We start from the raw sequence: 25,959 nt of genomic DNA, 5'->3' as shown, positions 1-25,959 counted from the left end.
AATAGAAACTTTCCCACTCTGATTAAAACGTCCTGTGTTCATCTACGTATTTTCGTTTTGCTGTGCATCTTTTCCCTGCCATTTCGAGAGCCCAATTGACACTCATAGTTTAAAGAAATGTGTTTGCCCATCCTACTTTGTGGAATTTCACCACATGCGCTTATGACCAAAATACCAAATTGAACTCAAGTGAAGCCAACACGCACAACCCCCCCCCCCCCCCACACACACACACACACACACAAATGTTGATATGAACATAAAAGAGCCGCATGCGGTTCGGGAGTTGCGGCTTGGCCAAACCTGTACTATACAACTTTATTTGTATAAAATTTTCACAACAGCTGTCACACAAACAAAGCGGGAAAAACCGAAGACGTGCGTGTTCCGCCCACGCTGGATTTATTTGCACCTTTGAAAAGACACCGTATTGCCGCAGATGTGGCAAAGAGTACTTTTGGGCATCTGAGACGGAAGGATGTCCAAAGCATCACGTCACCTGCTCTGGTAGGCATGGTGGTGGGACGTTGAGGTCAACCGCTTTGGGGTTGGCTGAATCTTTGATCGCAGGATGCCACACACTTGAAGACAGAAGCAGAAAAGCAGAGCTAAATGCAAAATGTACTCACCGGTGACTCCAATTTTTTTCCCCCCTGAAGAAACAGCTGGACGGGTGGCCCCGGCTGGCCAGTGGGACTCTTGTTATTCTGACCCTTTTTAGTGCGCGTTTGGGGCAACAACCGTTTTTTGTGGCGCTCTCTTCTGGTTCAAAAGTGCCCTGCATGTGAATTTGCTTTTCCTGCCTTCTGATTGGATGAGCGCCGGTGTGACGCGGTGCCTCTGTCACCGTGGCGGGGGGTATACGTTGGCATCGGAGCGTCTGCCAACGTCTGAGACCGGCTGGCAGTGTATCGGAGGTGTCGAGTGCGGTGCCGCTGGAGCTCACTCACCAGCTGGTGTTAGGGCCACAGAATGAAGGCCAAGGAGAAGAATAGAAAGAGAAACAGAAACTTCTCCTCCAATTGTTTGATTTGTCTCTTCTGAGCTTCGATGAATTCTTTCAGCTCTTTGTTCCTCTAGGACGGACAAATGGAAAGTGGCATTCAAAAGCCAGTAAGCGTGCAAGTAAGTGCCGGGCTGGCTTTGGGCCCTTACCTGTTGCGCGCTGTGCAGCAGATCCATTCTCTCTTGGAGGATGCAAGCGTCGCGCTCCCTAAACTCGCACATCAGGGCTCGCTTCCATTGGTCCACGGCGCTCCTAAGCTCTTCTCTCTGATCCGCCGTCAGCACGTCATTCACGCCAGCGTGGCTGGCTTTTTCGCCGTCCGTGGCGGGGCAGTCCCGCTGCGGTAGCGCCTCGTACAACATGGCCTCCAGCTCCAGGATCCTCTGGGCCGCAATCCTCGTCCATCAGTGGTCCGGCGGGAGATTTGAGGGAGGCTTACCTTATGAGCCTGGTCCATGGAACACTTCCTGAAGTCCAACTCTTCATCCAGGTAGCCCTTCTGCTTGCAGAACATAGACGAGCCCAAAGGCACAGCGTCAACAAGCTTCTTTCAGCGCAAAGCCTTCCAAAAGTCACATTTGAGCCGCCGAGTCTCGTGGAGTGCGAACATAAGGAGTTCGACATACACTTGCGGCGTTATAGCCCAGGATGTCCAGCTTCTTCATCAGATCACTGATGACGATGTCCGGGGGAAAGGCGCAAGGAGCAATGTAAGATGTTCTGGGACCTCGGGTTAAGGTTAGGGTTGCGAGGGACGCCTTACGTACGCTCACGCCCTCGGCCTCGCAGTAGATCTGCAAAGGGCTGAGGCCGTCTGGGAAACGGACTTGCAGAAACTTCAAGACGGGGGAGCGCCACTCCCTCTCCTGAAAGGCAGAGGCATGCATCCGTCCGTCCGTCCGTCCGTCACATCTCTGGCCTCAACACGCTTGTGCGAGTCTTCCCACCTCCAGCTCCAGGATGCGGAACTCAAGCAGTTCGTTTTGGTCTCGGATATCCTGGATGTGCTCTTTCAGACGCGCTTCTTCCACCTCCATCCGCCTGACCTGAAAAGACAGTCAGACCTCATCTGCGGGGCTTCCCGACGGGTGTGACGCCAAGCGACTCCGCCCAGCGCCTTTCTTTCCGTCACCTTTTCGGCCAACTGCTGATTGCTCTGACGCAGCAGCTGCTTCTCCTCCACCCACTTGACATTCTAGAAGAGACAAACGCGTGGACAGCTTTGGAATGTTGTGTCATTTTCATCCACAAATTCTTTGGTTGACTGGAAAATGACATTTGCTTTTCTCCGCATTTTCCCAGCCACATTCGGGGGGGGGGTTGGTCCAGTAATGCCAGACGAATGAGTGACTGAAGAATGTAGCTATTTTGTCTGAGAAAAAGGTGTGCTCATTGATGAGCTTACCTGTCCTTGTTGCTTCAGCGCTGACTCCAGATCTGCTACTCTGCTTTGATAGTGACCCATTTCTACCATCAGCTTTTCTCTGGTCTGAAAGGAGGAGGAGGGAGGCTCCTCCTCCTCCTTTCAGACCAGAGAACACCCGAGGCTGGGTGAGAACGGGGAGGCTGCGACCCGGCCGGGGGTTGCGGGAAGGGGCGCCACCTTGATCTCCTTCTCGGCGTCGTAGTCCCCTTCGCTGGTCTGGGCTAGCAGAGCGTAGGCTCGTTGCAGCGCTTGATATTCTTGCGTCAGCTGGCGGTAGCGAAGCTCCGCCTCTTCATGCACACACCAATGCAACACAGCACTAGTACCAGAATCAGTCAGACCGGCGACAAAGCACCCGCGACGCAAAGACGAGTCCGATTCCAGGCTGAAGAGGAATGTTTGGTGCCAATACGCTGGCAGAAATGGCGGGCTACCTCTTCGGGTTCCGTGTCGGGGGTTCTGTCGGTGTGAAAAGACAAGGACGATCCGTCCGAGTCCACCAACACGTCTTCGTCGTAGCCGTAAAATGTTTCGATGACCTGCGGGCGCGGAAGCAAACATCTCTCTGAACAAACTGAAGCGACACCTCACGATGAATCGACGAGAGGAACGATAGCGAGAAAAAGGCCATTTCATCTTGCGCAACACCAAGCAGCCGCAAACAAACAGACTCACCTTGCAGGACCTCACGCTTTGTTCCTCCTCAGAGATTCTCGACGTCGGTATCGTAGCAGCAAATCTCTCTCCTGTCGACACAAATAATCCGCCTTTGAGATTCTTTGGATGCAAAGGGAACGAACGGCTCCGGCGCAGAAACAAACGCGACTCACAATGACATTTCTGACATGAGCTCCTGTCTCCAGAGCCTGAAAAACACGTCACCGGCGATGATTGGAGGGACGCTTGTCTTTTCCAAAAGTGACAACTACAGGGTGTGTCAGGGTTTTCCAGATTATCTTTATCGTATCATTATGTTGCTTTGACTTTGACTGCAACCTGTAATAAATAATATTATTTATCCCTTATTTATCCCTATCGCTTATCCCTTCCTACACAAAGTCGTAAAACACCCCTTGCTATGTTTTGACTAGAGGTCAAGGGCTTCCTCTATTCAATCCACTCTTACACCCACCCTGTTTCTCTTAATTAAAATGCTCGTGCAGGAGCCGAGAGTCAGACTTCATTCGTACAACGGATGGACTCTCCACCTGCAGGTGTCCAAAAGAACTTACTTGTCTCCCGTGTGGTTCTTGCAAAATAAGTTGGAGCGAGCGCAACTCTAACAGGGTGCATTTTGCCACTAGCTGCCTACGGACAATGATGTCGCGCTCGCGGCTCATGGTTGACGGGCTGAGCAGCCGGGCAAGTCCGTCGTTTTCAGCGCACAGCGAGTGGCAAAGGCGCTGACAAAACGGGAGCTTTGAGCTGCTGAAAACGGCAAAACAAGTCTAAAGCGTGTTCAAACGCGTGCGCACAATGCTCCTGCTTGAAAGGTCGGAATTTAAGGGGCCAATTTTTTGGATGGCGGCCGCCGGCCAAGCTTTGGACGGAAAAGGTTTCCTGGCGACAGCGAGCGAGCGTGGCGCTGCCGTACGTGCACCGAGTCGCCTGCCTGAAGACCTTGGACAAGTCGTCGATGATGTGCCGCTGCTCCACAACTTGAAGGAACTCCATTTCACCGTCCTGCTGGCCGCAACCGCGGTCCAGGTCATTGAGCGAACTAGGCCTTCTCTGTGGAACACAAATGCAGTGGACTCTGTTGGCACGCCGCCGTTGTCCGCGTCGACTTACCAAGCTTGCCATCTCCTCGTTCTCCTGGGTGACAAAGCGCACTTTGTTTTCAAGGCGACACAGCACCAGCGAGAGTTCTTCATTCTTCCTGCTCAGGCGTTTGTTTTTGTACAGGAGTGGCAGAAACTGGCTTTCTGTTTCTCTCAGTCGCTTTAGCTGCAAGCATGAAGTGCGGGATGTGAAAGACGCACAACACGCGGGCCAGAACGTATCCATTCCTTTTGCATCGGTTTGAACGGAATCGTGGCTTTGGCTCCCAATAAAAGACATCTACCAGGCAACCGACTCGACGCGCCGCTCAACTAATAAGCAAGCGCAATGGGTGCCTCGCTGGATGGCGCGCATCAAACGTAGCGCAAACCTTCAAGCGTGCCGTCAATAAATTACCAGTTCATTGCGCTCTTCAGAAAGCAGGGCGTTTCGATCCTCCAGGTTCCTGATGACTGCGCTGAGCTCAGCGATTTTCAGATGAAACCGTCGCGTGTCCCGATCCTCCTGAGACTGAAAACGCCCCGCAACACACACACACAAGCACTCGTTCAAAGTTCAAAACTGTTTTTGTGCTACCTTCCTCCAGCAACGAACTAAGTCATGCGTACTGCAAGTGTGTGATGAGGTGGCTTACGCAATGAAGAGGATTGCTAGTAGCGGCGTTGACCCCACTTCCAGGGTAGTTTAGGCCCGCCCTTTGGGAATCCCTCAGGGCAGCGATCTGCTGCTCGGCAGCCTGAGTCTGCAGCTGAAGGCGGTGGACGTGGCCGGCCCCAGGGCTTCATCCAAAACACTAACCGCTCTGTCTTTCAGCTTGATCTCATCCGTCTGGATGTACAAACGGGGAGCGCTCAGGCAGGCGGGCAAACTCATTTGCCAGAATTGTGACAAAAACAAAGAGAGCAACCGGCCAATTTTTTTTCTTGAATCGACTAGAACACCTTTGCTGTGACAAAAGCGAAGCGAGCAACCGGACATTTTCTTCTTGTGAAATAGAATAGAATAGAATGCCTTAGGTGTCATTGCACTGCAGGTATACAACGAAATTGGGAACATAGCCACGCACCGCGCATCTGATCAGTCCTACCAGTCGGCGGATCTCCCTCTCGCAGTCTCTCTTGGTTCGGCTCAGCTCCTCCCGCTGCTGGTGATGAGCCGATCGGAGCTCGGCCGCTCGGGACTGCCAGGCCTGCTGGGCCGCTGCCAGGGCTTCTTCCGCGCTCCTGGTGGAGGCGACACCGCTCGGTCTCCCGACACCGCCGCGTCTCCTCCACCTCCGCCAGCAAAGCGCCCCCCCTCCTCACCTGAGCAGACATTGCGCCACACCGGGCCGTTGAGACCGCAACGGAGCGCCGCGACGCTTACTGGGGACAAGCTACACAATACGGTAGCGGCCGCATCGAAGCCCGACGTGGCGTGCGGATAGTCAGACACGGATAGAGCGGATCACCTTGTCCATGGAGCCGTCCCTCAGGCTGAGGACCAAGGCATTCAGTCGCTGGATCTCTCCATCTTTGATTTTGATCACTCTCATCAGCTCCATTTCATGCTGCCGCAGTAATGTCTCCCTGGTAATGGCTAACTCTTTCTGCTTCTCCTCATGGAGTTTGCTTTTGAGTTCCGTCATGGCGGCGGTGGCACGGTGGTGCTCCGCCCGCAGGTCCTGACTTCTCTCTCTCTCCAGACAGCTGACCTGACATGACTTAGACTTAGACTTAGACAAACTTTATTGTCATCTTGTCTGCACATGGTGCATACAAAACGAAATTCCGTTGCATACGTCTTACAACAAAGTAGTGATATTGCAGTTGAATAGAAGTAACATATCCTATGAAAATATATATATATACATATACTATATATATATATATATATATATATTAAAAATAAGTATAAAGTGCAGCAGTGATAATTATGCAATAGTGCAAGTAGGCAAAACAGTATTCAAGAGTGTGCAGAGGAATGCTAAACCATGTATTAAACTTCTATTTAAAGGGTTTATACAAGTTCAGTAAAGTTGGTAGTGCGAGATAGTGCAAGATAGAGGTCCGTAGTGTCATAAAGTACAGTTCTGTGAATGTGTGATGCAGAGTTCAGTTTAGAGCTCAACAGTTCTAGTGTTCAACAGTCTGATGACAGCAGGGAAAAAGCTGTTGCAGAACCTGGTGGACCTGCAGCGGATGCTGCAAACCTCTTCCCAGAGGGCAGCAGGGAGAACAGTCCATGGTGGGGGTGTGATGGGTCATTGATGATGTTACGGGCACGGGACATGCAGCGCTGAGATGAAATGTCCTGAATGGAGGGAAGAGGAGCCCCTATGATCCTCTCTGCTGTCCTCACCACTCTCCTCACGTTCTTCCAATCGGAGGCGGTGCAGCCTCCACACCACACAGAGAGACAGCTTGTCAGAATGCTCTCTATGGTGCTCCTGTAGAACGTCCTCATGATGGGTGGGGGCAGGTGGGCTCTCCTCATCCTCCGCTGTAAGTACAAGCGCTTCTGTGCCCTCTTGACCAGTGCCGTAGTGTTCATAGTCCAGGTGAGGTCTTCTGTGATGTGGACCCCCAGGAATTTGGTGGTGCTGACCACCTCCACAGCTGAGCTGTTGATGATCAGTGGAGCGTGGTGAGGCTGTTTTTTCCTGAAGTCGACGATGATCTCCTTCATCTTCTCCTCATTCAGGATCAGGCTGTTTTCTCTGCACCAGCCCACCAGCTGCTCCACCTCCTCTCTGTAGTCCAGGTCGTTGTTGTCTCTGATGAGCCCCACCACCGTTGTGTCGTCTGCTGACTTCACGATGTGATTGGTGGTGAACCTGAGGACGCAGTCGTGTGTCATCAGGGTGAACAGCAGGGGGCTCAGGACGCAGCCCTGAAGGGAGCCTGTGCTGAGGGTGATGACATCAGAGGTGTTCTGTCCGACCCGGACTGACTGAGGTCTGTTGCTGAGGAAGTCTAGCAGCCAGTTGCGAAGGGGGGTGTTGAAGCCCAGGTGTTCCAATTTTCCTACCAGATGCTGTGGGATGATGGTGTCAAACGCTGAGCTGAAGTCCAGGAACAGCCTCCGCACATGGGTGTTCTTCTCCTCCAGGTGAGCCAGGCTCAGGTGAAGAACGGAGGAGATGGCGTCCTGAGTGGAGCGGTTTTGCCGGTCGGCAAACTGGAACGGGTCAAATAATAGGGGGAGTCTGGAAACGATGTGACCTTTAAGCAGCCTTTCGAAGCACTTCATCATAACCGGAGTCAGTGCAACAGGCCGGTAATCATTAAATGAGGTGATTTGAGGTTTCTTCGGCACCGGAATGATGGAGGCAGTCTTAAAGCACGCCGGCACTGTGGCTTGGCCCAGCGAGGTGTTAAAAATGTCTGTGATGACCCCAGCCAGATGACTTGCACATTCCCTGAACACACGCCCAGGAATGTTGTCGGGGCCAGGGGCCTTACAGGGGTTGACTCTCCTCAGGGTCTTCAACACATCGGCGGAGTCAAGGCAGAGTACCTCCTCTTCCTGATGGGGGACAGTTTTAACTGCTGGAGTGCCGTTTAGTGCCTCGAACCTCCCAAAGAAGTTATTTAGACCATTTAGAAAGTCAGCATCAACTACACCCACCGGGGGGGGGGAGAGTGAGTTGTAGTCTGTAATCGCCCGTATGCCTTGCCACATACTCCTGATGTTTTTGACGTCGTGGAAACGATCCTGAAATTTTCGACTGCGGTCTCGCTTCGCTATCCTGATGGCACGGTTCAAGTTGGCTCTCGCTGTCCTCAGTGTCTCCTTGTCGCCAGACTTGAAGGCAGAGTTCCGCGCTCGTAGCGTTTGACGTACCTCCTCAGTCATCCAGGGTCGTTGGTTGCCCCGGGTGATGATATTCTTAGTGGTGCTGACGTCCTCGGTGCATTTGTTGATGTAGGCTGACACAGTCATGGCACACGCATGTCTAATCTACATCGGGAAAACTGGGAGGGAGGGAGGGAGGCAGGCAGGGAGGCAGGCAGGGAGGCAGGCAGTGTCTGTCTGTTGAGGTTTTCACCTTGTTCTTCTCCTGCTGAAGTTCTAACTGGACGTCCATCAGTTTGGTTCTCAGCTCGTCATTGGCGGCCTGAAGGGCGTCCGTTCGCTCCGCCTTGGCCCGCCCTGCCGGAGCTCGTTTGGACATCTCTTACTCGAGTCTCGCCCGGTCGTCAGTCAGAGATCACAACATTTGTACCTGGAGAGCACAAACGCAGCGCTGTTTTCCACTGGCTTCGAACTCAACTTCAATCGGTACCGTAACTTACAACATCATAAACATAGAACTAGCTTGACTTATTCATTGAATAAATGCATTTGGTTCTTCAAAACTGCATCACGCAATATAGCGTGACCGAGACGGCCGTTATCCACCTGCGTGAAGTTATTTGGTGAAATGAATGAGATGTTTAAGACACCATCGTTCTGTCTCTATGTAGATGAAGGGAAATAATCGATTGCTGAAGGTCCAAAGGTGTTGTGATAAACAAATAAACATATTAGTGATTAGTGACATATTTGTGATAAACATATTAGGCAGGATAATCACATATGTTAACGTGACTGCCCACACTGTATTTATTTATGGTTATTTGTTAAATCGAGTACTGTTACACATGAAATAGGAAGTGTTTAACATAAATGGAAGACGAAAGGGGTACTCACCATTGTAGCTCCTGCTGGTCAATGATACGAGCCTCTTCTTGCAGTGGAAAACATACAGCCAACAAACACCGTGGAACCTAAAGGAATGAAATTAAACATTAACATTTAGCCTCAACCAACATTCACAGATACAACGCAACGCAAACTACACAAACGTAAATCTTTTTAAACACAATGAGTTGTACTTACCGTGTACGCTCTAGACGGTCCACTTGCAAGCAGAAAATAAAGATATTTCTGTTGATAATCGTCGTGTTTGTATCCGGTGTCTCGCTCAAGGCCATTGCGCCCACAGATTTGAATTTTGGCGAGAGTTCAGCCTATTGACGTCATTTCCGCGGTGTAATACCCGCATATCTGAAACGGCAAAGTTAAGAGTAGAGTTAAATAAAGTTTTTAGTCAACGCAATAATTTACAACCGTTGACCAGTCGAAATAATCGTCGAAATTTGGCGTCTGTGGCTGGAAGCAGACGCCGAGTTCGACATTCCTCCCAAACGCCACACTCCCTCGCTTTTCAGGGCTAAAAAAAACCAGTTGTAATTACCTTGTACGCTCTAGACGGTCAAGTTGCAAGCTGAAAACAAAAATATTTGCCTTGTTAGTCATCGTGTTACTAACCGCTGTGTCTTGTTTGCCAGAATTGCCGCTTTCCTACTTCCTGTTGCAAGCCACGCCCACGGATTATAATTTTGCCGTGAGTTCCGCCTATTGACGTCATGTCCGCGTCACATGACTGCGACGTAATATTATCTAAAACTGTTTGTGCGGTATTGTGTTGTTCTGTGCGGTATTGTGTTATTCTGTGCGGCGTCGTGTTGTTCTGTGCGGCGTCGTGTTGTTCAGTGCGACGTCGTGTTGTTCAGTGCGGCATGGTGTTGTTCAGTAAGGCATGGTGTTGTTCAGTGCGGCATGGTGTTGTTCAGTGCGGCATAATGTTGTTCAGTGCGGCATGGTGTTGTTCAGTGCAGGATGGTGTTGTTCAGTGCGGCATGGTGTTGTTCAATGCAGGATCGTGTTGTTCAGTGCAGCATAATGTTGTTCAGTGCAGCATGGTGTTGTTCAGTGCGGCATGGTGTTGTTCAATGCGGCATGGTGTTGTTCACTGCGGGATGGTGTTGTTCAATGCGGGATCGTGTTGTTCAGTGCGGCATAATGTTGTTCAGTGCGGCATGGTGTTGTTCAGTGCAGCATGGTGTTGTTCAGTGCGACATAATGTTGTTTAGTGCGGCATAATGTTGTTCAGTGCGGCATAATGTTGTTCAGTGCGGCATGGTGTTGTTCAGTGCGGCATGGTGTTGTTCAGTGCGGCATGGTGTTGTTCAGTGCAGGATGGTGTTGTTCAGTGCGGCATGGTGTTGTTCAATGCGGCATGGTGTTGTTCAGAGCGGGATGGTGTTGTTCAGTCCGGGATGGTGTTGTTCAGTGCGGCATGGTGTTGTTCAGTGCGGAATGGTGTTGTTCAGTGCGGCATGGTGTTGTTCAGTGCGGCATGGTGTTGTTCAATGCGGCATGGTGTTGTTCAGTGCGGGATGGTGTTGTTCAGTGCGGCATGGTGTTGTTCAGTGCGGCATGGTGTTGTTCAGTGCGGCATGGTGTTGTTCAGTGCGGCATGGTGTTGTTCAGTGCGGCATGGTGTTGTTCAGTGCGGCATGGTGTTGTTCAATGCGGCATGGTGTTGTTCAGTGCGGGATGGTGTTGTTCAGTGCAGGATGGTGTTGTTCAGTGCGGCATGGTGTTGTTCAATGCGTCAGTGCGGCATAATGTTGTTCAGTGCGGCATGGTGTTGTTCAGTGCGGCATGGTGTTGTTCAGTGCGGCATGGTGTTGTTCAGTGCAGGATGGTGTTGTTCAGTGCGGCATGGTGTTGTTCAATGCGGCATGGTGTTGTTCAGTGCGGGATGGTGTTGTTCAGTGCAGGATGGTGTTGTTCAGTGCGGCATGGTGTTGTTCAGTGCGGAATGTTGCTGTTCAGTGCGGCATGGTGTTGTTCAGTCCGGCATGGTGTTGTTCAGTGCAGGATGGTGTTGTTCAATGCGGGATCGTGTTGTTCAGTGCGGCATGGTGTTGTTCAGTGCGGCATGGTGTTGTTCAGTGCGGCATAATGTTGTTCAGTGCGGCATGGTGTTGTTCAGTGCGGCATGGTGTTGTTCAGTGCGGCATGGTGTTGTTCAGTGCGGCATGGTGTTGTTCAGTGCGGCATAATGTTGTCCAGTGCGCCATAATGTTGTTCAGTGCGGCATGGTGTTGTTCAGTGCGGGATGGTGTTGTTCAGTGCGGCATGGTGTTGTTCAATGCGGCATGGTGTTGTTCAGTGCGGGATGGTGTTGTTCAGTGATGGATGGTGTTGTTCAGTGCGGCATGGTGTTGTTCAGTGCGGCATGGTGTTGTTCAGTGCGGGATGGTGTTGTTCAGTGCGGCATGGTGTTGTTCAGTGCGGCATGGTGTTGTTCAGTGCGGCATGGTGTTGTTCAGTGCGGCATGGTGTTGTTCAGTGCGGCATGGTGTTGTTCAGTGCGGCATGGTGTTGTTCAGTGCGGCATGGTGTTGTTCAGTGCGGCATGGTGTTGTTCAGTGCGGCATGGTGTTGTTCAATGCGGCATGGTGTTGTTCAGTGCGGGATGGTGTTGTTCAGTGCAGGATGGTGTTGTTCAGTGCGGCATGGTGTTGTTCAATGCGTCAGTGCGGCATAATGTTGTTCAGTGCGGCATGGTGTTGTTCAGTGCGGCATGGTGTTGTTCAGTGCGGCATGGTGTTGTTCAGTGCAGGATGGTGTTGTTCAGTGCGGCATGGTGTTGTTCAATGCGGCATGGTGTTGTTCAGTGCGGGATGGTGTTGTTCAGTGCAGGATGGTGTTGTTCAGTGCGGCATGGTGTTGTTCAGTGCGGAATGTTGCTGTTCAGTGCGGCATGGTGTTGTTCAGTGCGGCATGGTGTTGTTCAGTGCAGGATGGTGTTGTTCAATGCGGGATCGTGTTGTTCAGTGCGGCATGGTGTTGTTCAGTGCGGCATGGTGTTGTTCAGTGCGGCATAATGTTGTTCAGTGCGGCATGGTGTTGTTCAGTGCGGCATGGTGTTGTTCAGTGCGGCATGGTGTTGTTCAGTGCGGCATGGTGTTGTTCAGTGCGGCATAATAGTGTCCAGTGCGCCATAATGTTGTTCAGTGCGGCATGGTGTTGTTCAGTGCAGGATGGTGTTGTTCAGTGCGGCATGGTGTTGTTCAGTGCGGAATTTTGCTGTTCAGTGCGGCATGGTGTTGTTCAGTGCGGCATGGTGTTGTTCAGTGCAGGATGGTGTTGTTCAATGCGGGATCGTGTTGTTCAGTGCGGCATGGTGTTGTTCAGTGCGGCATGGTGTTGTTCAGTGCGGCATAATGTTGTTCAGTGCGGCATGGTGTTGTTCAGTGCGGCATGGTGTTGTTCAGTGCGGCATGGTGTTGTTCAGTGCGGCATGGTGTTGTTCAGTGCGGCATAATGTTGTCCAGTGCGCCATAATGTTGTTCAGTGCGGCATGGTGTTGTTCAGTGCGGGATGGTGTTGTTCAGTGCGGCATGGTGTTGTTCAATGCGGCATGGTGTTGTTCAGTGCGGGATGGTGTTGTTCAGTGCAGGATGGTGTTGTTCAGTGCGGCATGGTGTTGTTCAATGCGGCATGGTGTTGTTCAGTGCGGGATGGTGTTGTTCAGTGCGGCATGGTGTTGTTCAGTGCGGCATGGTGTTGTTCAGTGCGGCATGGTGTTGTCCAGTGCGGCATGGTGTTGTTCAGTGCGGCATGGTGTTGTTCAGTGCGGCATGGTGTTGTTCAGTGCGGCATGGTGTTGTTCAGTGCGGCATGGTGTTGTTCAATGCGGCATGGTGTTGTTCAGTGCGGGATGGTGTTGTTCAGTGCAGGATGGTGTTGTTCAGTGCGGCATGGTGTTGTTCAATGCGTCAGTGCGGCATAATGTTGTTCAGTGCGGCATGGTGTTGTTCAGTGCGGCATGGTGTTGTTCAGTGCGGCATGGTGTTGTTCAGTGCAGGATGGTGTTGTTCAGTGCGGCATGGTGTTGTTCAATGCGGCATGGTGTTGTTCAGTGCGGGATGGTGTTGTTCAGTGCAGGATGGTGTTGTTCAGTGCGGCATGGTGTTGTTCAGTGCGGAATGTTGCTGTTCAGTGCGGCATGGTGTTGTTCAGTGCGGCATGGTGTTGTTCAGTGCAGGATGGTGTTGTTCAATGCGGGATCGTGTTGTTCAGTGCGGCATGGTGTTGTTCAGTGCGGCATGGTGTTGTTCAGTGCGGCATGGTGTTGTTCAGTGCGGCATGGTGTTGTTCAGTGCGGCATGGTGTTGTTCAGTGCGGCATGGTGTTGTTCAGTGCGGCATGGTGTTGTTCAGTGCGGCATGGTGTTGTTCAGTGCGGCATAATGTTGTCCAGTGCGCCATAATGTTTTTCAGTGCGGCATGGTGTTGTTCAGTGCGGGATGGTGTTGTTCAGTGCGGCATGGTGTTGTTCAATACGGCATGGTGTTGTTCAGTGCGGGATGGTGTTGTTCAGTGCAGGATGGTGTTGTTCAGTGCGGCATGGTGTTGTTCAATGCGGCATGGTGTTGTTCAGTGCGGGATGGTGTTGTTCAGTGCGGGATGGTGTTGTTCAGTGCGGCATGGTGTTGTTCAGTGCGGCATGGTGTTGTTCAGTGCGGCATGGTGTTGTTCAGTGCGGCATGGTGTTGTTCAGTGCGGCATGGTGTTGTTCAGTGCGGAATGGTGTTGTTCAGTGCGGCATGGTGTTGTTCAGTGCGGGATGGTGTTGTTCAATGCAGGATCGTGTTGTTCAGTGCGGGGTGGTGTTGTTCAGTGCAGGATGGTGTTGTTCAGTTCAGGATGGTGTTGTTCAGTGCGGCATGGTGTTGTTCAATGCAGGATCGTGTTGTTCAGTGCAGCATAATGTTGTTCAGTGCAGCATGATGTTGTTCAGTGCGGCATGGTGTTGTTCAATGCGGCATGGTGTTGTTCAGTGCGGCATGGTGTTGTTCAGTGCGGGATGGTGTTGTTCAGTGCGGCATGGTGTTGTTCAATACGGCATGGTGTTGTTCAGTGCGGGATGGTGTTGTTCAGTGCAGGATGGTGTTGTTCAGTGCGGCATGGTGTTGTTCAGTGCGGCATGGTGTTGTTCAGTGCAGGATGGTGTTGTTCAGTGCGGCATGGTGTTGTTCAATGCGGCATGGTGTTGTTCAGTGCGGGATGGTGTTGTTCAGTGCAGGATGGTGTTGTTCAGTGCGGCATGGTGTTGTTCAGTGCGGAATGTTGCTGTTCAGTGCGGCATGGTGTTGTTCAGTGCGGCATGGTGTTGTTCAGTGCAGGATGGTGTTGTTCAATGCGGGATCGTGTTGTTCAGTGCGGCATGGTGTTGTTCAGTGCGGCATGGTGTTGTTCAGTGCGGCATAATGTTGTTCAGTGCGGCATGGTGTTGTTCAGTGCGGCATGGTGTTGTTCAGTGCGGCATGGTGTTGTTCAGTGCGGCATGGTGTTGTTCAGTGCGGCATAATGTTGTCCAGTGCGCCATAATGTTGTTCAGTGCGGCATGGTGTTGTTCAGTGCAGGATGGTGTTGTTCAGTGCGGCATGGTGTTGTTCAGTGCGGAATGTTGCTGTTCAGTGCGGCATGGTGTTGTTCAGTGCGGCATGGTGTTGTTCAGTGCAGGATGGTGTTGTTCAATGCGGGATCGTGTTGTTCAGTGCGGCATGGTGTTGTTCAGTGCGGCATGGTGTTGTTCAGTGCGGCATAATGTTGTTCAGTGCGGCATGGTGTTGTTCAGTGCGGCATGGTGTTGTTCAGTGCGGCATGGTGTTGTTCAGTGCGGCATGGTGTTGTTCAGTGCGGCATAATGTTGTCCAGTGCGCCATAATGTTGTTCAGTGCGGCATGGTGTTGTTCAGTGCGGGATGGTGTTGTTCAGTGCGGCATGGTGTTGTTCAATGCGGCATGGTGTTGTTCAGTGCGGGATGGTGTTGTTCAGTGCAGGATGGTGTTGTTCAGTGCGGCATGGTGTTGTTCAATGCGGCATGGTGTTGTTCAGTGCGGGATGGTGTTGTTCAGTGCGGCATGGTGTTGTTCAGTGCGGCATGGTGTTGTTCAGTGCGGCATGGTGTTGTCCAGTGCGGCATGGTGTTGTTCAGTGCGGCATGGTGTTGTTCAGTGCGGCATGGTGTTGTTCAGTGCGGCATGGTGTTGTTCAGTGCGGCATGGTGTTGTTCAATGCGGCATGGTGTTGTTCAGTGCGGGATGGTGTTGTTCAGTGCAGGATGGTGTTGTTCAGTGCGGCATGGTGTTGTTCAATGCGTCAGTGCGGCATAATGTTGTTCAGTGCGGCATGGTGTTGTTCAGTGCGGCATGGTGTTGTTCAGTGCGGCATGGTGTTGTTCAGTGCAGGATGGTGTTGTTCAGTGCGGCATGGTGTTGTTCAATGCGGCATGGTGTTGTTCAGTGCGGGATGGTGTTGTTCAGTGCAGGATGGTGTTGTTCAGTGCGGCATGGTGTTGTTCAGTGCGGAATGTTGCTGTTCAGTGCGGCATGGTGTTGTTCAGTGCGGCATGGTGTTGTTCAGTGCAGGATGGTGTTGTTCAATGCGGGATCGTGTTGTTCAGTGCGGCATGGTGTTGTTCAGTGCGGCATGGTGTTGTTCAGTGCGGCATGGTGTTGTTCAGTGCGGCATGGTGTTGTTCAGTGCGGCATGGTGTTGTTCAGTGCGGCATGGTGTTGTTCAGTGCGGCATGGTGTTGTTCAGTGCGGCATAATGTTGTCCAGTGCGCCATAATGTTTTTCAGTGCGGCATGGTGTTGTTCAGTGCGGGATGGTGTTGTTCAGTGCGGCATGGTGTTGTTCAATACGGCATGGTGTTGTTCAGTGCGGGATGGTGTTGTTCAGTGCAGGATGGTGTTGTTCAGTGCGGCATGGTGTTGTTCAATGCGGCATGGTGTTGTTCAGTGCGGGATGGTGTTGTTCAGTGCGGGATGGTGTTGTTCAGTGCGGCATGGTGTTGTTCAGTGCGGCATGGTGTTGTTCAGTGCGGCATGGTGTTGTTCAGTGCGGCATGGTGTTGTTCAGTGCGGCATGGTGTTGTTCAGTGCGGAATGGTGTTGTTCAGTGCGGCATGGTGTTGTTCAGTGCGGGATGGTGTTGTTCAATGCAGGATCGTGTTGTTCAGTGCGGGGTGGTGTTGTTCAGTGCAGGATGGTGTTGTTCAGTTCAGGATGGTGTTGTTCAGTGCGGCATGGTGTTGTTCAATGCAGGATCGTGTTGTTCAGTGCAGCATAATGTTGTTCAGTGCAGCATGATGTTGTTCAGTGCGGCATGGTGTTGTTCAATGCGGCATGGTGTTGTTCAGTGCGGGATGGTGTTGTTCAGTGCGGCATGGTGTTTTTCAGTGCGGCATAATGTTGTTCAGTGCAGCATGGTGTTGTTCAGTGCGGCATGGTGTTGTTCAGTGCGACATAATGTTGTTCAGTGCGGCATAATGTTGTTCAGTGCGGCATGGTGTTGTTCAGTGCGGCATGGTGTTGTTCAGTGCGGCATGGTGTTGTTCAGTGCGGCATGGTGTTGTTCAGTGCAGGATGGTGTTGTTCAGTGCAGGATGGTGTTGTTCAATGCGGCATGGTGTTGTTCAGTGCGGGATGGTGTTGTTCAGTGCAGGATGGTGTTGTTCAGTGGAAATGGTGTTGTTCAGTGCGGAATGGTGTTGTTCAGTGCGGCATGGTGTTGTTGAGTGCGGCATGGTGTTGTTCAGTGCAGGATGGTGTTGTTCAATGCGGGATGGTGTTGTTCAGTGCGGCATGGTGTTCAATGCGGAATGGTGTTGTTCAGTGCAGGATGGTGTTGTTCAGTGCGGCATGGTGTTGTTCAGTGCGGCATAATGTTGTTCAGTGCGGCATGGTGTTGTTCAGTGCGGCATGGTGTTGTTCAGTGCGGCATGGTGTTGTTCAGTGCGGCATGATGTTGTTCAGTGCGGCATAATGTTGTTCAGTGCGGCATGGTGTTGTTCAGTGCGGCATGGTGTTGTTCAGTGCGGCATAATGTTCAGTGCGGCATAATGTTGTTCAGTGCGGCATGGTGTTGTTCAGTGCGGGATGGTGTTGTTCAGTGCAGGATGGTGTTGTTCAGTGCGGCATGGTGTTCAGTGCGGGATGGTGTCTTTCAGTGCGGCATGGTGTCGTTCAGTGCGGCATGGTGTCTTTCAGTGCGGCATGGTGTCGTTCAGTGAGGCATGGTGTTGTTCAGTGCGGCATGGTGTTATTTAGTGCGGCATGGTGTTGTTCAGTGCGGGATGGTGTTGTTCAGTGTGGCATGGTGTTCAGTGCGGCATGGTGTTGTTCAGTGCGGTATCGTGTTGTTCAGTGCGGTATCGTGTTTCTCAGTGCGGTATCGTGTTGTTCAGTGCAGTATCGTTGTGTTGTTCGTATTGTGTTGTGTTGTTCGTAATGTGTTGTGTTGTTCGTATTGTGTTGTGTTGTTCATATTGTGTTGTTCATATTGTGTTGAGTTGTTCGTAATGTGTTGTGTTGTTCGTATTGTGTTGCCTTTAACACTTAGCCTCTAACACTTAGCCTCTAACACTTAGCCTCTAGCATCTAGAAGGTAAATAAATAGGAAGGAAGGACTCACCGGTGACGTCTTCGCCCACGTCCAAGCGTTGTACTTTGTATTTTCATCCTTCTGACAGTGGAAAACATAGCCAACAAACACCGTGGAACCTAAACGAATGAAAGAAAACTATCATTTGGCCACAACCAACATTCACAGATACAACACAATGTGACGTGCGGGGTTGAGGTTAAAGGTTGAGTGAAGGGCCCTCGTTTTAAACTACTTTTTTGAAAAGGATTGGGAACAAGTAAGACGTATTTAATTTATTTAATGGGAAGTAGTAAGAGCTATTGAATTTAATCTATGTATTATATTCTATTGTATTGTATTCTGTTGTATTCTTTTGGATTGTATTCACACTAACCCCACTAAAACTTCAGCCCACAAAAACTCGCCTCTGGCGCCTAGCCTCTGGCACTTAGCCTCTGGCACTTAGCCTCTAACACTTAGCCTTTAACACTTAGCCTTTAACACTTAGCCTTTAACACTTAGCCTTTAACACTTAGCCTAGAAGGTGAATAAATAGGGTTAAAGGTTGAGTGAAGGGACCTCGTTTTAAACTACTTTTTTGAAAAGGAGTGGGAACAAGTAAGACGTATTTAATTTATTTAATGGGAAGTAGTAAGACTTATTAAATTTATTTAATCTACTTTTCTTCCCAGGCAAAATTTGATGTGCTGCAATTCCAAATTTCCAAAGTGAATGAAGGAATGAAGTCCTTTAAATTATGATTTTGTATAAATACTAGGCATTAACACAAAATCGACGGCACAAAATGGGCAGACTTTACTTGTTTGAAAAGGACTGGTTACAAGACAGACTTTTTTCATTTATTTAATGGGAAGAAGACTTATTTAGTTTAATTGATCTATTTTTGTTCCCTGGCAAAATTCGATTTGCTGCAATTCCAAATTTCCAAAGTGAATGAAGGAAAGAAGTCGTTTAAATTATGATTTTGTTTAAATACTAGGCATAGACACAAAATCTACGGCACAAAATGGGCAGACTTTACTTGTTTGAAGAGGACTGGTTACAAGACAGACTTTTCTGATTTATTTAATGGGAAGAAGACTTATTTAGTTTATTTAATCTATTTTTGTTCCCTGGCAAAATTGGATTTGCTGAAACTGTATTTTGCCAAATCTTGCCTTGAGACCTGATAGGAAGTATTAAACGCTTAGTTAAATCAATACAAGTTGGTAATAAGAGCGAGTAATGTTGGTTGAACCGATGAATGAAGGTTGAAAGCAATTTAAATTATGACTTTGTATAAATACTAGATATTAACAGAACATCTACTGCGCGAAATGGGCAGAGTTTACTTGTTTGAGAAGGAGTGGCTTATTCAAAACTAAGATTTATTTAATCTGTTTGTTCCCAGGCAAAATTGGATGTGATGCAATTCCAAATTTCACCACATGATGGTGCCCAATTTTGACTTCATAGGACATATTAAACACTTAGCTTTTTATTATGTTCAAGGTAATCAGATTTGTTTATTATTCTAATGGCCTCTTCAAAACTATTCTGGATTACTACTTTGGATCTATTCTACATTACTTGGCAACAACATACTCTGTAACAGATTAGGCAGTATAATCATATATGTTAACTTGAGAGTGCCCACACTCAATCTACTTATCGTGATGTGTTAAATCAATTACTGTTAGACATTATTTGTCTGATAATCTACCAAATCTTTGAATTGAAGAATTTGTGATTTAATTAATAGCTTGTTCAGGGTAATCAGACTTGTATATAATTCTAATGGCCTTCTTTTGAAAACTATTCTGAATTACAATTTTGGATCTTATATTACTTTGCAACAATCTACTCGGTGACAGATTAGGCAGTATAATCACATATGTTAACTTCAGTGCCCACACTGTATTTATTTATGGTTATTTGTTAAATCAAGTACTGTTAGACATGAAATAGGAAGTGTTTAACATAAATGTTATGGCTACTCACCATTGTAGCTCGCTCCTGGTCAATGATACGAGCCTCTTCTTGCAGTGGAAAACTTGCAGCCAACAAACACCGTGGAACCTAAAGGAATGAAATTAAACATTAACATTTCGCCTCGACCAATGTTCACACGTACAACGCAACGCGGCTACACTTCTGCTATTACAAACGTAAATCTCCTTAAACACAATGAGTGTTACTTACCGTGTACGCTCTAGACGGTCCAGTTGCAAGCAGAAAATAAAGATATTTCCGTTGATAATCGTCGCTGCTCAGTGGCTCACGGCCATCGCGCCAACAGATTTGAATTTTGGCGGAGGTTCGGGCAATTACGTCATATCCGCGGCACATGACTGCGACGTAATACCCGCTTATCTGAAACGGCAGTTAAAAGTAGAGTTACATCAAGTTTTCTTGGAACCTAAACGAATGAAAGAAAACTATCATTTGGCCACAACCAACATTCACAGATACAACACAACGTGCGGGGTTGAGGTTAAAGATTGAGTGAAGGGCCCTCGTTTTAAACTACTGTTTTGAAAAGGAGTGGGAACAAGTAAGACGTATTTAATTTATTTAATGGGAAGTAGTAAGACTTATTAAATTTATTTAATCTACTTTTCTTCCCAGGCAAAATTTGATGTGCTGCAATTCCAAATTTCCAAAGTGAATGAAGGAATGAAGTCCTTTAAATTATGATTTTGTATAAATACTAGGCATTAACACAGAATCGACGGCACAAAATGGGCAGACTTTACTTGTTTGAAAAGGACTGGTTACAAGACAGACTTTTTTAATTTATTTAATGGGAAGAAGACTTATTTAGTTTAATTGATCTATTTTTGTTCCCTGGCAAAATTCGATTTGCTGCAATTCCAAATTTCCAAAGTGAATGAAGGAAAGAAGTCGTTTAAATTATGATTTTGTTTAAATACTAGGCATAGACACAAAATCTACGGCACAAAATGGGCAGACTTTACTTGTTTGAAGAGGACTGGTTACAAGACAGACTTTTCTGATTTATTTAATGGGAAGAAGACTTATTTAGTTTATTTAATCTATTTTTGTTCCCTGGCAAAATTGGATTTGCTGAAACTGTATTTTGCCAAATCTTGCCTTGAGACCTGATAGGAAGTATTAAACGCTTAGTTAAATCAATACAAGTTGGTAATAAGAGCGAGTAATGTTGGTTGAACCGATGAATGAAGGTTGAAAGCAATTTAAATTATGACTTTGTATAAATACTAGATATTAACAGAACATCTACTGCGCGAAATAAGCAGAGTTACTTGTTTGAGAAGGAGTGGCTTATTCAAAACTAAGATTTATTTAATCTGAATGAAGTCCTTTAAATTATGATTTTGTATAAATACTAGGCATTAACACAGAATCGACGGCACAAAATGGGCAGACTTTACTTGTTTGAAAAGGACTGGTTACAAGACAGACTTTTTTAATTTATTTAATGGGAAGAAGACTTATTTAGTTTAATTGATCTATTTTTGTTCCCTGGCAAAATTCGATTTGCTGCAATTCCAAATTTCCAAAGTGAATGAAGGAAAGAAGTCGTTTAAATTATGATTTTGTTTAAATACTAGGCATAGACACAAAATCTACGGCACAAAATGGGCAGACTTTACTTGTTTGAAGAGGACTGGTTACAAGACAGACTTTTCTGATTTATTTAATGGGAAGAAGACTTATTTAGTTTATTTAATCTATTTTTGTTCCCTGGCAAAATTGGATTTGCTGAAACTGTATTTTGCCAAATCTTGCCTTGAGACCTGATAGGAAGTATTAAACGCTTAGTTAAATCAATACAAGTTGGTAATAAGAGCGAGTAATGTTGGTTGAACCGATGAATGAAGGTTGAAAGCAATTTAAATTATGACTTTGTATAAATACTAGATATTAACAGAACATCTACTGCGCGAAATAAGCAGAGTTACTTGTTTGAGAAGGAGTGGCTTATTCAAAACTAAGATTTATTTAATCTGTTTGTTCCCAGGCAAAATTGGATGTGATGCAATTCCAAATTTCACCACACGATGAAGCCCAATTTTGACTTCATAGGACATATTAAACACTTAGCTTGTTATTATGTTCAAGGTAATCAGATTTGTTTATTATTCTAATGGCCTCTTCAAAACTATTCTGGATTACTACTTTGGATCTATTCTACATTACTTGGCAACAACATACTCTGTAACAGATTAGGCAGTATAATCGTATATGTTAACTTGAGAGTGCCCACACTCAATCTACTTATCGTGATGTGTTAAATCAATTACTGTTAGACATTATTTGTCTGATAATCTACCAAATCTTTGAATTGAAGAATTTGTGATTTAATTAATAGCTTGTTCAGGGTAATCAGACTTGTATATAATTCTAATGGCCTTCTTTAGAAAACTATTCTGAATTACAACTTTGGATCTTATATTACTTTGCAACAATCTACTCGGTGACAGATTAGGCAGTATAATCACATATGTTAACTTCAGTGCCCACACTGTATTTATTTATGGTTATTTGTTAAATCAAGTACTGTTAGACATGAAATAGGAAGTGTTTAACATAAATGTTATGGACACTCACCATTGTAGCTCGCTCCTGGTCAATGATATGAGCCTCTTCTTGCAGTGGAAAACTTGCAGCCAACAAACACCGTGGAACCTAAAGGAATGAAATTAAACATTAACATTTCGCCTGGACCAACATTCACACGTACAACGCAACGCGGCTACACTTCTGCTATTACAAACGTAAATCTCCTTAAACACAACGAGTGTTACTTACCGTGTACGCTCTAGGCAAAATTGGATGTGATGCAATTCCAAATCTATCTGAAACGGCAGTTAAAAGTAGAGTTACATCAAGTTTTCTTTTTTAATCAACACAATCATTTACAACCGTTGACCAGAAAGAATCGTCGAAATTCGACGTCCCCCACAAACGCCACGCTCACTCGCTTTTCAGGGCAACAAAAGTACTTCTTTTTAAAAACGATGAGTTGTACTTACCGTGTACGCTCTGGACGGTCCAGTTGCAAGCAGAAAATAACAATATTTCTCTTGTTAGTCGTATGTTACCATCCGCTGTGTCTTTGTCAACATCGCCGCCATTTTCCTACTTCCTGCTGCGAGCCACGCCCACGGATTTAAATTTGGGCGGAAGCTCTTTCCATTGGCGTCGTTTTCGCGTATAGCAAATCCGATTGGTTGGGAAGGGGGCACGGTTATGCAGCCGAGGGGTCCTGTGATCGGTGGGATGTAAAGTAGGCGTCGACGTCACGTCCGCGTCACGTGACCACGACGTGGCAGACGTCCTATAGCAACCGCTGTTTTGTTTAGTAGACTTACAGTTGTTATGCATTGACATAATGGCGCACACACCAAATAGATTTAAATAAATTAAATAGTTCTTCTGCCCACTCTCTTTTAAACAAGTTAACTCTCCCCGCGGATTTGAATTCCGGCGAAAGTTACGCCCATCGACGTCACGTATGTCACGTGACCACGACGTGGCAGATGTCATATAGCAACCGCTGTTTTGTTTAGTAGATTTACAGTTGTTATGCATTGGCATAATGGTGTGCACTCAAAATAGATTTAAATAAATTAAATATTTCTTCTGCCCACTCCCTTTTAAACAAGTTAACTCTGCCCACGTCCATTGACGTCTTGTCTGCGTCACGTGACCACGACGTAGCGACGTCATATAGTAACCGCTGTTTTGATCAGTAGACTTAGTTATTATGCGTTGACATAATGGCGCACTGGTTAGCATGGCCACCTCTTAAGCATGATGTTGCGGGTTCGACGCCTGATCAATGTTAGCATGGAGTGAGCTGAAGTGCATGGCGCTGAAGATTTGAATCTTTGAAATGCGCTGAGGTCTGACATATCAGGCAGAATGGTTTGCCATCACGTTCAACAAAAAATAGAAACTTTCCCACTCTGATTAAAACGTCCTGTGTTCATCTACGTATTTTCGTTTTGCTGTGCATCTTTTCCCTGCCATTTCGAGAGCCCAATTGACACTCATAGTTTAAAGAAATGTGTTTGCCCATCCTACTTTGTGGAATTTCACCACATGCGCTTATGACCAAAATACCAAATTGAACTCAAGTGAAGCCAACACGCACAACCCCCCCCCCCCCCCCACACACACACACACACACACACACAAATGTTGATATGAACATAAAAGAGCCGCATGCGGTTCGGGAGTTGCGGCTTGGCCAAACCTGTACTATACAACTTTATTTGTATAAAATTTTCACAACAGCTGTCACACAAACAAAGCGGGAAAAACCGAAGACGTGCGTGTTCCGCCCACGCTGGATTTATTTGCACCTTTGAAAAGACACCGTATTGCCGCAGATGTGGCAAAGAGTACTTTTGGGCATCTGAGACGGAAGGATGTCCAAAGCATCACGTCACCTGCTCTGGTAGGCATGGTGGTGGGACGTTGAGGTCAACCGCTTTGGGGTTGGCTGAATCTTTGATCGCAGGATGCCACACACTTGAAGACAGAAGCAGAAAAGCAGAGCTAAATGCAAAATGTACTCACCGGTGACTCCAATTTTTTTCCCCCCTGAAGAAACAGCTGGACGGGTGGCCCCGGCTGGCCAGTGGGACTCTTGTTATTCTGACCCTTTTTAGTGCGCGTTTGGGGCAACAACCGTTTTTTGTGGCGCTCTCTTCTGGTTCAAAAGTGCCCTGCATGTGAATTTGCTTTTCCTGCCTTCTGATTGGATGAGCGCCGGTGTGACGCGGTGCCTCTGTCACCGTGGCGGGGAGTATACGTTGGCATCGGAGCGTCTGCCAACGTCTGAGACCGGCTGGCAGTGTATCGGAGGTGTCGAGTGCGGTGCCGCTGGAGCTCACTCACCAGCTGGTGTTAGGGCCACAGAATGAAGGCCAAGGAGAAGAATAGAAAGAGAAACAGAAACTTCTCCTCCAATTGTTTGATTTGTCTCTTCTGAGCTTCGATGAATTCTTTCAGCTCTTTGTTCCTCTAGGACGGACAAATGGAAAGTGGCATTCAAAAGCCAGTAAGCGTGCAAGTAAGTGCCGGGCTGGCTTTGGGCCCTTACCTGTTGCGCGCTGTGCAGCAGATCCATTCTCTCTTGGAGGATGCAAGCGTCGCGCTCCCTAAACTCGCACATCAGGGCTCGCTTCCATTGGTCCACGGCGCTCCTAAGCTCTTCTCTCTGATCCGCCGTCAGCACGTCATTCACGCCAGCGTGGCTGGCTTTTTCGCCGTCCGTGGCGGGGCAGTCCCGCTGCGGTAGCGCCTCGTACAACATGGCCTCCAGCTCCAGGATCCTCTGGGCCGCAATCCTCGTCCATCAGTGGTCCGGCGGGAGATTTGAGGGAGGCTTACCTTATGAGCCTGGTCCATGGAACACTTCCTGAAGTCCAACTCTTCATCCAGGTAGCCCTTCTGCTTGCAGAACATAGACGAGCCCAAAGGCACAGCGTCAACAAGCTTCTTTCAGCGCAAAGCCTTCCAAAAGTCACATTTGAGCCGCCGAGTCTCGTGGAGTGCGAACATAAGGAGTTCGACATACACTTGCGGCGTTATAGCCCAGGATGTCCAGCTTCTTCATCAGATCACTGATGACGATGTCCGGGGGAAAGGCGCAAGGAGCAATGTAAGATGTTCTGGGACCTCGGGTTAAGGTTAGGGTTGCGAGGGACGCCTTACGTACGCTCACGCCCTCGGCCTCGCAGTAGATCTGCAAAGGGCTGAGGCCGTCTGGGAAACGGACTTGCAGAAACTTCAAGACGGGGGAGCGCCACTCCCTCTCCTGAAAGGCAGAGGCATGCATCCGTCCGTCCGTCCGTCCGTCACATCTCTGGCCTCAACACGCTTGTGCGAGTCTTCCCACCTCCAGCTCCAGGATGCGGAACTCAAGCAGTTCGTTTTGGTCTCGGATATCCTGGATGTGCTCTTTCAGACGCGCTTCTTCCGCCTCCATCCGCCTGACCTGAAAAGACAGTCAGACCTCATCTGCGGGGCTTCCCGACGGGTGTGACGCCAAGCGACTCCGCCCAGCGCCTTTCTTTCCGTCACCTTTTCGGCCAACTGCTGATTGCTCTGACGCAGCAGCTGCTTCTCCTCCACCCACTTGACATTCTAGAAGAGACAAACGCGTGGACAGCTTTGGAATGTTGTGTCATTTTCATCCACAAATTCTTTGGTTGACTGGAAAATGACATTTGCTTTTCTCCGCATTTTCCCAGCCACATTCGGGGGGGGGGTTGGTCCAGTAATGCCAGACGAATGAGTGACTGAAGAATGTAGCTATTTTGTCTGAGAAAAAGGTGTGCTCATTGATGAGCTTACCTGTCCTTGTTGCTTCAGCGCTGACTCCAGATCTGCTACTCTGCTTTGATAGTGACCCATTTCTACCATCAGCTTTTCTCTGGTCTGAAAGGAGGAGGAGGGAGGCTCCTCCTCCTCCTTTCAGACCAGAGA

The 25,959-nt window shown here is 48.2% G+C and overlaps 2 protein-coding genes across 3 annotated transcripts; both read right to left on the bottom strand.

The window, feature by feature from the left end:
* Nucleotides 1–380: 380 nt before the first annotated feature.
* Nucleotides 381–5,503, bottom strand: LOC148385745 (janus kinase and microtubule-interacting protein 3-like). The gene is made up of 16 exons (XM_088400841.1): nt 5,302–5,503; nt 4,849–5,042; nt 4,611–4,724; nt 4,224–4,379; nt 3,263–4,163; nt 3,108–3,178; nt 2,867–2,971; nt 2,610–2,722; nt 2,412–2,528; nt 2,139–2,201; nt 1,954–2,052; nt 1,633–1,872; nt 1,446–1,505; nt 1,156–1,389; nt 951–1,076; nt 381–581 (listed from the first exon to the last, which is right to left on the bottom strand). Exons 9-15 carry the CDS (start codon nt 2,478–2,480, stop codon nt 960–962), a joined length of 882 nt encoding a protein of 293 aa, XP_088256967.1. The 5' UTR covers nt 2,481–2,528; nt 2,610–2,722; nt 2,867–2,971; nt 3,108–3,178; nt 3,263–4,163; nt 4,224–4,379; nt 4,611–4,724; nt 4,849–5,042; nt 5,302–5,503; the 3' UTR covers nt 381–581; nt 951–959.
* LOC148385744 (janus kinase and microtubule-interacting protein 3-like) lies at nt 1,234–25,959 on the bottom strand. 2 transcript variants are annotated; one of them, XR_015863475.1, is made up of 9 exons: nt 25,828–25,959; nt 25,555–25,617; nt 25,370–25,468; nt 25,049–25,288; nt 24,862–24,921; nt 24,572–24,805; nt 24,046–24,492; nt 22,270–22,316; nt 1,234–1,344 (listed from the first exon to the last, which is right to left on the bottom strand). XR_015863475.1 is itself a non-coding variant. In XM_088400843.1 (8 exons), the coding sequence occupies exons 1-7, from the start codon at nt 25,894–25,896 to the stop codon at nt 24,376–24,378; spliced, it is 882 nt and encodes a 293-aa protein (XP_088256969.1). In that variant the 5' UTR covers nt 25,897–25,959; the 3' UTR covers nt 23,797–23,997; nt 24,367–24,375. The 2 variants fall into 2 exon arrangements, 1 of the variants encoding a protein (XP_088256969.1); XM_088400843.1 differs by lacking the exons at nt 1,234–1,344; nt 22,270–22,316 and adding an exon at nt 23,797–23,997 and having other exon boundaries at nt 24,367–24,492.

The sequence above is a fragment of the Syngnathus floridae genome, chromosome 16 (assembly GCF_059516105.1).
Source record: "Syngnathus floridae isolate MCC-2025c chromosome 16, RoL_Sflo_1.0, whole genome shotgun sequence".
NCBI classification, from domain to species: Eukaryota; Metazoa; Chordata; class Actinopteri; order Syngnathiformes; family Syngnathidae; genus Syngnathus; species Syngnathus floridae.
Note: the sequence above shows the minus strand (reverse complement) of the source record. Positions and strands in the feature narration are given on the sequence as shown.